The 17,204-nt window shown below is 48.3% G+C and overlaps 1 protein-coding gene across 1 annotated transcript in view; it reads right to left on the minus strand.

Moving 5' to 3' along the window:
• Positions 1-3,100: 3,100 nt before the first annotated feature.
• The window catches only part of Ergic1 (endoplasmic reticulum-golgi intermediate compartment 1), a 107,555-nt gene continuing 93,451 nt past the window's right edge, over positions 3,101-17,204 (minus strand). The window contains exon 10 of the mRNA XM_004644839.3: positions 3,101-4,820. Coding sequence (XP_004644896.3) covers positions 4,713-4,820 — 108 coding nt within the window. The 3' untranslated portion in view covers positions 3,101-4,712. The remainder of the gene's footprint in view (positions 4,821-17,204) is intronic.

The raw sequence follows: 17,204 nt of genomic DNA on the forward strand, positions 1-17,204 counted from the left end.
ATATTTATTTATTTGAAAGCGCTTTGGAAGAGGACCAATTATTTTCCTGAGACTCTGGCCTCTGGGACTTTGTGGTCTTCCGTCCTCTCGCCAGGCCCCACCCACATGGCCGCGCCATGCCCATCTCGGTCCTCAGCCCCGCCCAGCGCCGGGCCCGGCCCGGGCCTCCCTCGGCTCCCTGTGATTGGAAGTCACCCCACTGCTCCTCACAGTCTTGCTGCGGACTCTGGGTTGTAAGGTCTGCAGTCTGCAATCCAGGAGACGCACAGCGCCGAAGGCGCCCCAAACCGAGGCTCAGAGGAAAGGCAAAAGCTTTGAGCCTCCTCTGCTTTTAGGTTAGGGATCCAAGGACTCGTTCTTTGCAAGACTCAAAGCCTACATTCATTCCTTATTTCTAGCCTTTCGGTTCAACCATTCACTCCGGTCTGTGACTCTCCTACTTTGGGTCGGAGGTCAGACATGAGTTTGTAGCGATCCTTTAACAGAAGGGGACCGCAACATTCGGAAAGGAAATATTCGAAGACCAGCAGCCACGTTCAGGCAGATCCTAGACATTCTTTGGGCTTAGCAGCGCCCCCTGGCGGTAGTGGTGAAATGGCTAAACACGTATCTACCGGTACTCCTAGTCAGGCCATGTGTCTCTGTTGGTCTTATTTTAGATTTTATTTCAGACCTCTGAGTCAAGATTCACTTTTTCATCCGCAGCTCCGGAGCAGGTGCTGCTAGCAAGACCAGGTGTGCAGTTTATAGAACAGAGGTTTTCCTTCCTAGGGCAGCCCTCATGGACCCATCCCCTCCCAAGTTCACTCTTTCACTTACAACTCCTCTGGCCCTCATCTTCTACATGCCTCCGTGCCCTTTCTGCCCAGGGACTGGTTTAGGAGACCCACAGCTAACACACAGCAAGTGCCCACTGCAGAATTTTATATCACTGAAGCAGCAGTGGGGAAGAATGTGGGAAATGTGGGACTTGGCTCCAGACCTGCTTGGGCTTTGGAGCGTCACTACTTCCTGGCTCTGTAGCTTTGCATAAGATCTTTAGTCTTGTGATCACTCACTCTCCTCATCTGAGAAAAGGGAATAAAGATAATACGTCATCTGTTTGTTGTCGCGATTAAATGAACTCTTAGCATAATGACTGGCACACAGCAAAAGCTTAATAAGTGGGAAAAATTATTTGCTGGACGGTGAATAAGAATGGCCAGTCTTGATAAGCTATAGATTCATTCAGCCGTGGTGAGCGGTGGTGTACAAACAATGCCTCATTTCATTGTTAAAGAGCGTCGTGAATCACTTCTTTTACAGAAAGTGAGAAAATTAAGGACCTGAGTGAGAAGGAGCAAAGCATAAACATGTTCTACCATTAGATACTCGCCGTGGCTATTAATTTTATTTTAATGTATTTGGTACAGGGTCTCACTTCACAGCTTGGACTAGTAGTGATCCTCCTGTTTTCAGCCTCCCCAGCACTGGGATTACAGGCAAGGGCCACCATGCCCGGACTCCTTCCCTGGCTCATTGCACCTGGGGGCAGGGCCCGTGCAACGTGCGGGACAGGGGATTGAATGCTGGTCCCTGAGCTTGCAGGGGTCCTTCAGCAGGCGCTCAGACTGCTGAGCAGTCTTGACGGCCCTCTTATTTTACTTTTTAAAGATATGGTCTCACTATGTAGTTCAGGGTGTCCTTAAACTCATGAGGATCCTCCTGCCTCAGCTTCCTGTGTGCAGGGACTACAGGCATGCACCTCCACATCTAGCTATTTGTTATCTTGCAGCCCAGAAAGATAATGATGAGATTCCAGGCTGCGGATGTGGCTCAGTGGTAGAGTGCTTGCCTAGCATATTCCAGGCCCTGGGTTATATTCCTGCCACAGGGAGGGGGTGCGGAAGTTTCATGTTTATTAGCCTAGAAAGATGTTTACTAATTACAGAAAAAGGAAACTGTCAAATAATATGAACAGTATGAATGCTTCTGTAAACTATTTTGTTTACAGAAAGGCAGCCTTAAAATGTTAACAACCACCTCTGCTTACTGGGGTTATGGGGAAACCTTAATTTTTCTTTTAACTTTATGGTATTCTCTGCTTTTCTTCCAGTAGGCTATGAGCATGTGTAACTAAAACACATTCACTGATTCAGTGGCAGACCATAAAAGTCTTACAGTAGTTGTTTTACTATCCCCGTTTCCACTTCAGGGAAACAGGCCCTGAGAGGTTAAGGGCCTGCACTGAGGCTGCCCAGCCAGAAAGCAGCCGGCCAGGAACATTCTGTAGCAATTTAAAACAGGAACAGCTTCCTTTAAGATATTTTGACTTTCCCATTATCTCCATGAACTCACCCCCACCCCTTCCTGTCCTGCTTTATTTTATTTTTATTTTTTGCACTGAAATACCCAATTTAGAACATAACTGTCTGAGGCAGCGGGCTAAGAATGTAGCTCAGGGGTAGAGTGCTTGCCTAGTATGCCTGAGGCCCTGGGTTCCATCCCCACCACCAGGAGGAGTTGGTACTTCAGCATAAACCAGAGATAAGATTCTTGTTTCTGATCAATATTTAAACACAATTGGGTCCTACAGGTATCTGGAGTCCAGGTATCTAGCGCTGCAGAGCTCCCTTCCCCTTAGACTACAGTGATACCATGATTTCTCTTCATTTATCAATATTTGGAATAAGGGTGCCAATGGTCAAACTTGTGCACAGCAAGCCCCTTCTGTAAGAGCTTTCCTTCTCCTTCAACTGACCAGCATAGAGACTAGAATTTCTCAAGGGTCAAAAGTCTGGAGGAGTTAAGTATCCTATATGGTTCTCTTGGTTTCCAAAAGATCCTTTTTTCCAACATCTCCAATTCTGTCTTCTAGAATTAACTTCCATTTGGACTTTGATTCTAGCTTCCCAGTTACCCAGCCACAGCCACAGCAGAAAGAACCACAGAGCATTACTTCTGAAAATCAGCACTTTAATAATCTATTTAAACCCAATGAGTGGAGAAAGCACTAAAACATTTTTCCCTTGGAGATTTTGTTTGTAAGAATAATAGGCCAGAGGTGTCTCTTCCATAGGAAACTGACATCCCCCATATCCTCAGAGTTTTTTTTTTTTTAATGCATAAAAGTAGGATTTCAACTCATGTGCATGCCATACATTTTCCACCCCCACCCCACCCTGTCATCCTGTACAGGTGCACATATTCACACACCAAACAGACTCCTTTTGGTAACTGGGGAACAGAATTTTAAAAAATCCATCCAAGTGGCCACAGATACCAGAAATAACCAATGGCAGTTTTACACACATTAGTCAACTCATATGCAAAAGGGACAGCTTTGCTAATTGGAATCAGAGCCAAGATCTACAAGTGGCAGAGACTTGAGCTATCATATATAGATAATTTAAAAAATCCTTCTACTGGAAACTCCCCCTCATTACAAAAGTATGCAAACAATCTTGATATAAATGAAAAATGGGCAGGGCCCTCTCCCTGGGACAAGAGAGCATAGCTAAAATTCCCTGGCTGGAATTCTTGCCGCGACCACTGCCCTTCCCTTTCAGGACACAAAGGGAAGAATGAGAGAGAGAGAGAGCAGTGGGGTAGGAACCCCCCTCAGCAGCAAGTGGGGAGACACTGGGGTCCACCACCCCAGGGCTAGGAATGTGGGTGGCCAGCCAGCAGGGGAACTCAACGGCACCTGGGCCATACTGGGCTGCAGAGATACAAGAGCTGGGCATCTCTGCAAGGGCAGCCTCAGAGCGGGAGGCCTGAAGGGTGAAGAAGGGCTGACTCTCTTTCGTTCCCCCAGCTACATCCTTAGAACCAATGCTGGCTGTCCAGAAGAGGCTGAGACAGGACTACTGGTGGGTTACAGGGAAGGAGACTTCCCTTGTGGACATAAGCAGACAAGCCACATCTATCTGGTTCTCTAAAGATGACTTCCCAGTCATATGGCTTCCGCTTCCTGCCTCAGTAGTTCCCATCGGAGCCTTCCTTTCCACCAAGAAATGTCAGTGCCACACAGCACAGCAGCTGAGGCACACTGGTGCGGGTGTTCAGAAGAACAAGAGCGAGAGAGGAATCTGTGACCCACCCTGTCATCAGTAGGCAGACTACCCGAGCAACTGGGCACCTGCTTCTTGGAATCACTAGACAGAGGGAGGGATAAGGGATGAGGCCTGGCCAGGGACAGATTCGGTGGAACGGAGCACTCTGGCGACAATGTCAAACCTCAGGGGCTTGTACGGGAAGGTTACACTGAAGGCTCCAGGCATCAGAACCTTTGGGCAGCCTGGTCCCAGAGTCCAGACTGACTGCCCAGAGGGGAAAGCAAGTGATTAGTGTGTCCAAATGGGGTTGGGGAAACACTGCAGGATTGTCAAAGCCTGGCTGACAGCTGGTCAATAAGGATTCTGGGCTATTCCCTAAGAAGGAAGGGACTGTAGCCCTTTCAGGAATGGTCCCCAACATTCCTAGAGCAGAGACCCCTTGCCTGTCATTTTGGAGCTCCTGAGGAAAGGAATATCACCACTCCAGCCAGTGTTATTTATCTAACATTAAACATGGGGAAGAGAGGTAGCTACAGAGCCTGGAACCACCTCCTACCTTCCCCCCACCTCCCACACACACTTTGGGATGCAGCCAGATCCTGGGCCAGAGAGACAGGGTGCTGGAGGCAGAGCTGGTGGTCTCCCTGACCCTTGGCCAGTGGATCAGGCAGGATGTCAATGCATCTTGCCCAGCTGGATCTTTTTCCAGGCCTCGGAAGCTGTGAAGATGCATGAGTCCAGAATGCCGGCGACGGTGAAGGTCCCACCAATGATGGCACAGATCTGAAAGAGGATAGGGAGGATATGGGTCAGAGGTCAGTGCTGGAGGAAGCACCAGGCAGACCCCCTCACAACAGGAAATTCGGGCACTGCTCCTGCAGTTATGCTGCCCCACCACTGCCACTGGGCTTGCCCTGTGGTCCAAGCACACTGGCACGGCAGGCAGTACCGGAAATCAAACTTGGGTCCTTGAGCTTGTCAGGCAGGCACTTAGACTGCTGAGCTGTCTCCCCAGCCCCTTAGGCAGGATTTCTAACAGCACTCTCCCATTTAGGAGCAAAAAATTCTACCCTGAAGGTGCTGTGTTCTGTGCCTTGGAAGATGTTTAGCAGTGTCCGTGGCCTCTATTGGTGAGATGCCAGTACCACACTCACCCCTCGTTAGGACAACCAAATTGTTTCCCAGCATTGTTGCATGTCTCCACGTTCTCAAAACCACCCCTGCTGAGAACAGCTGTATAAGGATGAATGAAAGTGGCCCCTAAGTCTGTGTTTCAAACCTTTCTGTCACCTAAAAACTGCAGCAGGGCAGCCAATACTTCCAGAGGAGGTGCTGTCCCTGTGCTGGCTGCATTTGAGATGCTTCAGGCCACTACTCAGTGGCTCCCAAGGCCAACCTGGGACACTGATACTGCTCTTACAACCTTTGCACAGCTAAGGGAATAGAGGGACAGGGACCCTGAATCCTATATCCAATGCCACAGCGAGTGGCTGGACTGGAGCTCCTAACATGATGCCCTCCTACAGATTCTTAGGAGGAAGTGCCCCACCTAATTGAACCATGTGTGCTCTGGGCTTAGCGTGGCTTGACTTGTGATGGTTCATTGGAGTGTGAATGTGGGGCCACACAACCAAGTATTTTTCATTTTCAGGGCAGTATTCAATACATTCTGTAAGATATTCCAACACTTCATTATGAGATACTTTGCATAAGATGGCTTTGCCCAATTGTGGGCTAACACAAGTGTTCTGAGATGTTGAAGGTATACTGGGCTAAGCTACTGTGTTGGATGGGCTGTTGTATTCAAGGTATTGTTGACTTGTACCACTCAACTTTACAGTGGGAAGTTTACTGGGAAGTAACTCCATCACAAGTTGAGGAACTCGGGCCGGGGAGATAGCTCAGTAGAGTAAGCACTTGCCTTTCAAGCTCAAGGTCCTGAATTCAATCCTTGCTACCACAAAAAAACAAAAACAAGTTGAGGAACTCAAACTTGCAATTCTCCCACCTCAGCTTCTCAGAATTCTGGGATTACAGGCATGCACTACAATGCCCAACTTATTATTATTATTATTTTTTTTTTAATTTTTATTTATTTATTTATGTGTGTGTGTGTGTGTGTGTGTGGCCAGTTCAGCCCACCAGGGGGCGGGGCTGGCTGGCATGTGGTGCTGGGGGATTGAACCGCGGTCCCTGTGCTTTGCTAAGCCTGTTCTAAGTAGGTGCTTTAGACCACTGAGCCATCTCACCAGCCCCCCAACTTATTATTATTATATTATTATTATAATATGTTTTTGAGACAGAGTCTCGCTATGTAGTTCAGGCTGGCCTTGAGCTCACTTTGTAGCCCAGGCTGGTCTTGAACTCCCAGCAATCCTCCTGCCTCAGCCTCCCGACTGCTGGGATTATAGGTAAGTGCCACCATGTCTAGCAAATGCCCAACGTATAAACTTTCTTCTGAGTTGTAAGAATCAAAACATGAATAATAGGAGGAAAACTAAGTTCATGAACTGTTTGCAAGAAAATTTGACATGTTTCCTTGAGCACCAACTTCCTAAATACCAGTTCCACCCTTCCTAAATACCAATTCCATCTACAGCAGGAGCTTTGTAGCCCCGTGGGGGATGTTCCTCTTCACTGATCCTCCCGTGCTCGCCCAAGGCTGCAAGAGTGCGTGGCTGAGCCAAGTGCGTCCAGCTCCAGAGCTCCCACTCTTTCCCCCATGCCACATAGTTAAGGTGCATTTAAATTCTCATACAACTCCGAAGAAGGCAATGAACAGTTGCGTGGCCCCAGAGGCACAGTGGGTGAATGGCCAGCTATTGACAAGCAACCACTGCAGGACTCTGGGAGATGGCAGCGCTGTACTAGATCAATCAGTGCCAAGGGGTGGGCGGGCCAGAAACACAGCAGAGGCAGGAGGGAAGGGCAGATGGAACTGGCACTTATTTTTTAAATGATATTTCCATGAGATGAGCTAAGCAGAGGCTTGCAAGGCAGCCTTGCTTAGACAGAACGGTTCTGTGTGGACGGGTTGTAAGCGGAGCAGCTGGCATTCCAGTAATAACAACCCAAGAAACCGAAGCAGCCCTCCAGGGAGTGAAGAGGATGGGCCGTGCAGCAGGGATTATGGTGAAGTGTTTTGAAGCGGGCAAAGCCTCTCCCTGCCAGCCTCAGAGCATGACGCACGGGCACTTTTCAGGGAAGATGACGGCAGGGGAGCTGGTTTATTTCGGTAGAGGGGATCAAATGATGGGAGATTTTATACCACAAAATGCTTTTAGAGCTTGGATCAGAGGATAGGAAAATATGACTTAAGTGCAGTGGAGCAAAAAATAAAAAAATAACCACACATACACACAAACACATCTGTGTTCATCTACACACCATTTGGATCCTGGTATCTGTGACTCACATACACCTGGCACCCGGTCTAAAGCCGTCTTTCACTAGGCTGGCTCGGGTGCAGGGAGAAAACACATGCACTGGGCACCCTGAGACAGGGCAGCCTGTGCGGAAACTGCAGCCCTCAGACTATGGAAGCCGCTGAGTGGCTGACCCCGTCACAGAGAGTTACTGCCTGTCACCAGGCTAGAGGGGGCCTTGCAGTGAGCTCTGTGTGTGCACTGATGTTGCTCCCCTCAGACACGTCCCCCAGCATCCTGCATCTACGAAGGGGCTGGGGTCTGAGATGCTCTGGGTTGTGGGACTGCTGGCACATTCTGGGGGACCTGAAAACACAGAAATCTGTAAGCCTGCCCTGCTGGATGGTCCCCAGCTTTCCTGACCACAGTCCGCGATCCTCAGGGGTATGTTCTAAGACTCGCAGTAGGTATATGAATTCGCAGCCGGCACCCTACTGTACTTTCTTTCCCTACACATAACGCCTGTGAAAAAGTCCAATGGATAAAATAGGCACAGTAAGAGGCTAACAATAAGTAAGATAATGAAATGAAATAATTACAACAATGTGCTATAGGTAAAAGTTATCTTAAAATTCAGAAGCTGTTTTATTTCTGAAATTTTCCTTGTAAGGTATTCAAGCTGGGGTTGAGTACAGCTCAGCGTAGGGCACTTGTCCAGCAGGCACAGGGCCCTGTCCTCAATGCTGTCAAAACAAATAAATAAACAAAAATTGACACTGGATGATCATGGGTAATGGAAATTGAAGAAAGCAGCTTGGGGGCTAAGGGGACCACTGTATTTTCCCTTTAGGCTGCTCAGCCCTCCCTGACACAGGTGGTGACCTGTTCAGGGTTCAGCAGGGCCCCAGGCAGAGGGTTCTGTGGCATCCCTGTTGGTGGCATAGAGGAAGACAGGTGTCGCTGCACCTGGACTCACCTGGGGAAGCAGCTGGTACAACCCTCCCGTCCCCTGAAAAGGCCGCCATTCCCATGGCTGAAATGGAGAAGCACAGCTCCCAGGCTGCACCAGGGCTGTGCTCGCCCCTGGAAGTGAGCTGTGCGTGGAGGCGGCAGGACGACAGCCTCATCACACTTGCCCTTGGATCATGTGGGAGCGAATGAGCCGGCTGGGTATAGCCACAGGCTAGGCGGAAGGATGCCGGCACAGAGTGAAGATGAGGTAGGGGCGCTGCTGGCCGAAGGGAATGTGGCAACTCAGTGTCTCCCTGACCTGCGGGATAAGGCCCAAGGGGAACCGGATGGAGTGGAACTGGACAGCTGGAAGGCTGAGGCAGGAGGATTCCAAGTGTGAGCAACTTCATGACTCAACCTGAACTTAGTGACTTCATGAGACTGTCACAAAATAAAAAGTGCTCTAGGGATTAACTTAGTGTGAAAGTTCTGGGTTCAATCCTCAGCACCCACCCACAAAAAAAAAGGACAGAAAGCAGATACTGAGTTTCTAGTCTGTAGCTCTTCGTGCACACAGAAGGGCCAGGAGAATCCAGGCTTGCTCTCTCTCTGGGGCTACAGAGGATAAGGCAGGGAGGGCTGTACCTCCTTGCTGTCAGTGACCAGAGTGGGTAGGAGGTAAGGTCTGGGGAGTCCTGGGGGTCTTCCCTGAGGTGACAGCCAGGAGAGCCAGCCTTTGGGGCCTGAGTTGCGCCTGTCATTTACTTATAAACTCTGGCCATGGGAAGGCCTTCAAGGCTTGAGTGTTTTCATCAATAAAATGGAAAAACTTCTGCCTGCTAGTTGTCACCCTACAGAAAACATCTCTGGAATGCCCAGCACTTACTAGATGCTCAGTAAATGACACCTAACCTCATCTTTTAATTTTTTTTTTGTACTGGAGATTGAATCCAGAACTTTCACACTGAGCAACATCCACAGACCTTTTTTAATCTTATTTGTCTATATTAAGGGGCTAAGTCACTCAGCCCAGGCTGAGCTTGAACTTGTCAGCCTCCTGCATCAGCCTCCCAGAGTGCTGTACTTACAGGTATGCACCACCACACCTGGCACCTAATCTCTTCTTTCAGTTGACCAGAAGATTCCAATTTTGTTGCTAAAATCTCACATTTTTTAAACTCAAGACTCACTTTAACCAGAAAAATTAGTGAACTATCACTTACTTCCCCAAATGAACTTTGGACCTGAATTTGCATTCTCTTCCTGGCCCTTTAAACAGGGAACAAATCAATTTATGGAAGAGAGGACAGCAAGATTCTAAGCAATTGCCCCTGTACCCAAGTACCCGAGTACCTGAGTACCCCAAGGACCCCCTGAGGCCAGACAGCAGCCCAGAGGCCTAGGCAGGACCTCGCCTCAGGCCAGTGTGTGGGTGGTGCTTCCTGTGAGGAGGAGCCTTGCTCCAGGGCAAAGCCCCTTAGGCCAGAAGTTGTTCCCATATTTTTTAAAATAATTTTATTGAGAAACAAATAGCAATGAGACAGTTTCAAAACCTATTAGTAGGAAAGTTTGAATAATTAATACATTGCATATTGTTGTCTTAGTGGTTATTCATTGTATAAGATGCAGACATGATATCCTGTCCACAAACACTATTAGTACAAATCTTTCTATTCACTGAATTAAGAGAAAGTAGCTGTATATCTATCCTAACTATTTTGAATATACAGATAAAAAATGGTCCTTCATTTGTATCCCCTATTTTGTTTAGTTTTGTAAGAGAAGGGTATTCCATTGTCATTTATAATTGTAAGTGCATGAATTCAGAAAATGCCCATTATCTCAGTTGTTTAAGAGCCTGTTTAAACAAAGCAGTCAGGCTCAGGACGCTGTGCTGTGGTTCCATCCCCAGATCCTCAAGCCATACCAGACCTGCCCTGAGGGCATCCTGAGCCAGTCCTTCCCCCCAAAAAAAATCCATCTCAGAAGTATGCATTTAAAAAACCAGAATGACAGGCATTTCAAGCATGGCCCTAGTGTTACACATTGCTATCTTCAGTGAAGTTACTTAGTTCACAGGTATCAGCATGTATAGTTAGTCAGGGTGAGAATCCTACCAATTAACAGCTACATTTGTAGGACTGGCAATGTCAGAAGTTTTTTTTTTTTTCTTTTTCTTTTTTTGGTTCCCATTCTTTGACTACTTGGTGGCCCTCAACTGTGCCCAAGCCAGGATTTCTTCTCTTGCTTCTCAGAATGGCCCAGGGAAAGAGGAGGGCAGATATAAGTGACCCACAGTCACTGTGCTGGGAAGTAAAGGGGACAGGAGGAAAGAGAAGGTGGCTGTGTAGGTGAACCAGTGAATGAATACAGGAACAACTTCCTCTGGTGGGGAGCAGAGTCCCCAGCTGGAGCAGGGCTGGGGTGACTCCCATCAGTGCTGTAGTGGGGTGGATGCCCAGTTCAGGGTGGCAGGCAGCACCCTCACTCTACCTATCTCACCCTGGGCCTGGGAGCTCCATGTGAGGCGCTGGCTTTGGAGTTGGGCAGGACTTGCCTCACCCTCAGAGACTCTGGTGACTGTGACTGTGGCATGCGTGCACATGTGAACGCCTGTTCCCTGGACGCCTGCCACTGCCATGCTGTTGTCATTCCCCACCAGATCCAAAGGCAGGGGACAAGCTGTGCTGGGGCAGGGGCAGCGTTGCCGAGCCCTACCCAGCCCGCTCAGCCAGCACTGGCAACCCTACTCTGGTCAGCAGCTCCAGCCCCAGACATAAAGACGATGAAGATCCGACCTGCAGGCCCCAGCGAGTCTGAGAGAAAGTGTTCATCCATGCTCCCCAGAAATCACTGATAATGCTCCTCTGTTCTTACCAAGACACTTCCTTTCTGAGCTTCTACCAGCTTCCAATCTTCTCCTGTGACCAGGGTGAAGTCAGCTACTTTGCTTCCTGGGGATTTTTCTTCTCTTTTTTGGCCATGTGAGGTATGGAACCCAAGGCCCCCTGCATGATAAGCAAGGGCCTGGCACTGGGCCCAGCCTACTTTTGAGAGCTGTGTATTTCTGTTAGATTTTCCCCATGGCTCACAGGTCCTGGCAGTATGGAAGGGATGTGTACTAACCACAGTGGCTGGAGAGCTGAATTCCTGTGCTTTTCCACCAGCATGGAACCAGTCATCCACTGTGGGGTGCACACCGCAGTGTGGGAGGGGATGTTCCTGGGGTGCAGTGCCAGCTCTGAGGCCCTGGCCCTGGCCCAGCCAGCTCAATACTCTCAGCCTCAGTTTCTCCCATCTATGAAATGGGGCCCTCTGTGAGGACGGTGGGCAGCTGGTGTCCAGCTGCCTGCGAGACCCCAAGTGCCCAGGACCTGCTCCTCTACTTTCCCTGTCCAGTAAGTGTGGCTCTCAGAGTTTGTGGAAAAGGCCTCCCTGGAGGAAATAAATAATGAATTGGAGCCCCATCAGTTGCCGCCAGCAGAGCCAGACAGGCTGGAGCCACGGATGAGAACACCCAAGTCGCGGAGGCCGGGTGGGGGCTGTCGTGGAGGGAAGCTGGTGATGGGGCCCTGAGACCTTCAGGAAGCAGAGGAGTGGGTGTGGTGGTCCCCGCCCAGCTATGTCATGCCTGCCAGACCCCTCACCCTGCCATCCTGGCCCCGGGCCTAGGGACAGTGGGGTCCCTTTCTGCATTTTCGTTCATATCATCAAATGTGCTCTACCCCAAATACCATCCACCTAGGTTGAACACCTACTATGTACAGGGCCTCGGATGGCACTTTTTCCTGCCTTCTCACTCAGTCCTTTTGACTGCTGGGTGACCTGTGTTTCACAGATGAGACAGAGACTCAGAGAGGACAGGACTTGCATAAGGTCACACAGCTATGGAGGGAGCACAGGCCCCCAGATCCAGGCTTGGGGTGACACAGGGGCTGCTTTTCCTGTTAGACAAGCTTTCCTTGCTCTCAACCTACTGCCTCCCCCAGTGCCTATATTCACAGATGGAGAATTTCTAAGCATAATCATTTTCTTGGTCCTGCTAGAAAGTGGTTTACATATCAAATATCCTGAAGTAAAGGCTCCCTACCTGCACAGCCTAGGAAACAAGTTGTGTACTTTTCAAAAGCTGTATAGCAGGATGTGGTGGCACATACCTATAATCCTACCTACTTGGGAGGCTGAGGCAAGAGGATTGTAAGGTCAGGGCCAGCCTGGGTCACTTAGCAAGACCCTTTCTTAAAATAAAATGAGCTGGGGATGTGCCTGAGTAGTAGAACCTCCTAGGTTTAATCCTCAGTTTAAAAAAAAAAAAAAAAAAGCCTTGGTAAACAGAATCCATCTTATCTTTTAGTCATTCTTGCCTCAGGTCCCACCGCAGAACCACAAGCTCAGGAGCTCTGGCTCAGGGCAGACCCAGTGGGATCAACACATCCTCAGGACACACCCTTCTGGAAGAGCCAGCTTGGATCAGATGCCCCTGAAGGATCTGAATGAAGAACTTTGCACACTTCCGGACCTCAGTCACTAGGCTTTTCATTTCAGTTTTGTCTTGTTCCTCAGGCAGCAGAACTGAACTTACAACCTTGTGCTCACAGGCTGGTGTCATGCTGCCAACTGCATCCCCAACCTCATGGTCACCTGCTGTTTAATGTATGTTTAGGATCTGCCTTGGCTGTGCTGGACCTGCAGCTGGGCATGACCAAGACTCAGCTTTCTGGGCACTCACAGGTAGGGGAAGAAAGGGAGGGAAGGGAGAGAGAGTCAGGCCTTCGCCTTTTTTCAGCTTACAGGACCTTAGGCAGCAAAACCTCCTGGACCAACCCCAGGCATGGGCAGCACTCACCCGGCCTTCCCTCTCATGGATTTTTTCTTTTTCTCTTTTGAGACAGGGCTTCACTGCTATGCAGTTCAGGCTGGACTTGAACTCACTTTGAAGCCTACATTAACCTCAAACTGTCAGCAATCCCTCTGCCTCAGCCTCTTAAGTGCTGGGTGCTACCATGCCTGGCACACTCTCAGTTTTAAGTCTGTCCCTACTCAATTCTTAATACCACTCTTGAGCCCTCTTCTTGCCTCTTTCCATTTACAGCAAATGCACACAGAAATCCAAGTAGAACTAGAGAATGAGATACAGGCAGGAAAAGTTATAAACTATCAGCCGTCCAGTGTCTGGTGGACAGCTGGCTTGATCCTATGGCCTGTCTGCGTGGCTGTTATCCTAGCACGGATCCTCACAACATCTCTGCTTCCTGTTTCAATATTTCTGTCCCAGGTTGGAAGTTACTGGATCAGTGACCCTGGCGTCCTACACCCAGAGCTCCATGACTATGGGGGCCTCTGTTGCTGCACTAAACTTGAGTCATTTTAAAATAATTTATTTTATTTTATTTATTTTTTTTTAAATTTTATTTATTTATGTGTGTGTGTGTGTGTGTGTGTGTGTGTGTGTGGCCAGCTCAGCCCACCAGGGGGCGGGGCTGGATGGCATATGGTGCTGGGGGATTGACCGCGGTCCCTGTGCTTTGCTAAGCTTGTTCTAAGTAGGTGCTTTAGACCACTGAGCCATCTCACCAGCCCCTAAAATAATTTATTTTAAAGAGAAAAAAAATAGAGTTTCAAAACAGGCTGTAGGGCCAGGCATGGTGGTGCATGCCTCCAATCCTAGCCCTCCGGAGACTGAGGCAGGAGGATCGTTGTGAATTCGAGACCAGCCTGGGCTATAAAGTGAGCTCAAGGCCAGCCTGAACTATATAATGAGACTCTGTCTCAAAAAGACAAAAACAAATGAACAAACAAACAAAAAACAGGTTGTAGGAGAGTTACAATAGTTAACACACTGAGTATTGTTGTCTTCATAGTAGTTATTCAGAGCACAAGACAGGCAGGCGAGCTTATCCACACAGTCTTAGCACAAACCTTTCTTTCAAAGGAACTAGGAGAAACTAGCTTTATAACTATCTTGTATATTTATTTTTTATTTTTTCCCTTTCTCCTTCCTCCATCACAGTTTTTAAAAAATAATTTCTTCATAATTCACAATATCTATTATAGATTTTGTATTTTATTGTTTAGCTTCTCACACTGGGGAGACAATCCCATGTTTACATACATGGGTCCGATTTATTTCACTTATGAGTATGATCTCAAGTTGCATCTATTTACTTATAAAGGTCTCCAATTTATCTTTTTTTATGCCTGTGAAGTACTCCATTGTATTAAAAAATCCCATATCTTTTTTATCCATTCCTCAGTTGATGGACATCTGGGTTGTTTCCAAGACTTAGCTATGACAAATTGTGCTGCTATAAATATATATTTCTATGGTGCACCATATATTTCAATAGTAGGATGTTTTTAATTCTTTTGGGAAGGTACCTAGAAGGGGGATAGCTGGGTTGAATGGGACTGCTAATCCTAGTTTTTTGAGGAGTCTTCACACTGATTTCCACAGTGGTTGCACCATTCTACACTCCCACCAACAGTGGAGAAGGGTTTCTTTTTTCCCCACAGCTCTGCTGACATTTATTATTGGTCAATTTCTCAATGCTAGCCATTCTTTCTGGGGTGAGATGGAATCTCAGTGTTATTTTATTTTATATGTCTTGAATGACCAAGTGATATTGAACAGTTTTTCATATATCTATTTACCATTTGTATTTCTTTCTTTTAATTTTTTTTTTTTTTTTTGTGCAGTACTAGGGATTGAATTCAGGACCTTGCGCTTGCCAGGCAAATGCTTATTTTACTGAGCTATCTATCTCCCTAGCTACCATTTGTATTTCTTCATCTGAGAAGTACGTGTTCATCTCAGAGGCCCATTTTTGGATTGGGTCTTTGAATTTTGGAGGGTCTGAGTTTTTTAATTCTATATATATTCTAGATGTAGGTTCTGTCTAAGGGACAACTGGCTATAATTTTTTCTACTCTGTGGATTGTGTTTTTACTCTGTTGGTGATTTCTTTAGTTGGGTAAAAAACTTTTTAATAAAGCAAGATCCCAACTGTTGATTCTTTGTAATATTTCCCTTGTAGTCTGGATTTTGCTCATGAAGTCTCAAAGTCCTCATTTTCTTTTTATTTCTGAGTACTGGGGATTGAACCCATGACCTGCACCATGCTAGGCAAGCACTCTACCATTGAATTACATGCCCATCCCTTTTTGATTTCATTTTGAGGCAGGGTTTCACTAAGTTGTGCAGGCTGACCTTCTACTTGTGATCTTCCTGCCTCAGCCTCCAGAGTAGCTAGGATTATAGGTGTGTGCCACAAGGTCCAGCTTAAGAGCCCTTATGTTAAAAGATAGAGGTGGTGGTGGCAAAGGAATGCTGCAGAGACAGGCATGGGGGTTAAATCCCAGCCTTGTCTGGTCATGCGATCCCAGGTGAGTTTGTTTACCCCACTGAGTCTCAGATGAATTCATATATAAAACATGAACAGCATCCTTTCCTTGGATAATCCTGGACCCAAGCCATCTCCTGGAGGGCTGCTGAGATTAAAGGGGCAATGCTAACACTGCCTGGTGCATATGAATTTAATGAGGGTAGCTCAGGATTACTTCTTTAAGCAGACTGCATTGCACATTTGTGACACCATGTACAGTCAAGTCCCTGTGCTGGGAGGTGGAGACAGAGGTTGATCAGTTCTGGAGGTCATAACCAGGCCTTGTGGCTCTGCAGCACAATCAACTCTCTTGTAGGCCATGGAGAGGAACGTGGAGGGGCGGGGCTTGCGAGAGCAATGCTCCCTCTTTCCGAGGGCCCTGACTACCACTTCACTCCAATACACCACACAACTCTTCAAGAATGCTAGGCTCTGGGCTGCATTCGGTGGGAGCATGGCATCGGCATCCGGTACTTTTCAGTGGGCAACAATGTCCCAGCCATGCCAGCCCATTTGGCATGTTATGATGTCTGGGTGTTACCTCCAAGTGAGGAACAAGATCTGACAGCCTGGAGCCACCCAGTCTGTCATCATAGCCCACTTGAAGGCAATCTCAAAGAAGGAGTGTGAGCAGGTGGCGGGGCAGGGGACAAATGTGCGTGTGTAGGAGGGACACTTGTATGTTGTATATAATGTGTTCTCCTTTTGTGGCAGGATTTCCCAGTACAGCACAATGTGTGGGTCTCAGCATGTGCCCCAAAAGCCCAAGAGAAGAGCTTTAAGCAGCCCGGGTGAAGATGTGAGGAAGAGAGATTGTTTGGGCCCAGGATTAGCAAGTCCTTAGCAGACAAGGAGACCCCGGGTGGTGGGGGCAGCCTGGAAAGCTGGGCACTTGATACTCAGAAAAGCACTAGGGGCCAGGCTGCCATGCCACTCCCCTCATCCTGCCAACCCCAGCTGCCACACCAGCCCCATACCCGCCAATGACAACACCCTGGCCTAAGCCCTCTTCAGCAGTAGCTCTCTGTGGGCTATTTGCAGAGGCCCTCGCCTGGAGGTGGGAGGCTCCGCACGCAAGTGCTTGACTTAGAAAGAGAGAAAGGGACATTGCAGCAGGTGCCTTCACTTCCACCCCAGCTCCAATTGCCTTGCTGGCTCCTGGGGAGCTCAGCACTCTGTGTGTGTGTGTGTGTGTGTGTGTGTGTGTGTGTGTGTCTGAGTGTAGGCGTCATCCTCACATCTGCTGCCCTGTGACAAGGGCCTTTGAAACCCCACAATGACGCCATCTGCCAGGGACAGCCCGGTGGCTCACTCAGCAGCACTGACCTCATGGTTGCTGTGGCAACCAAGATGGTGGCCTAGGCCTTTCAGAAATACCATCCGGCTAACGATGTCACAGGTGCCCTGCAGCAGAATAGCCCACAGGCCTAGGGCTTCTCTGGCCCACACTTGAATGGAGTGGACAGAGA

This window comes from Octodon degus, unplaced genomic scaffold (assembly GCF_000260255.1).
Source record: "Octodon degus isolate 3935 unplaced genomic scaffold, OctDeg1.0 scaffold00212, whole genome shotgun sequence".
NCBI classification, from domain to species: Eukaryota; Metazoa; Chordata; class Mammalia; order Rodentia; family Octodontidae; genus Octodon; species Octodon degus.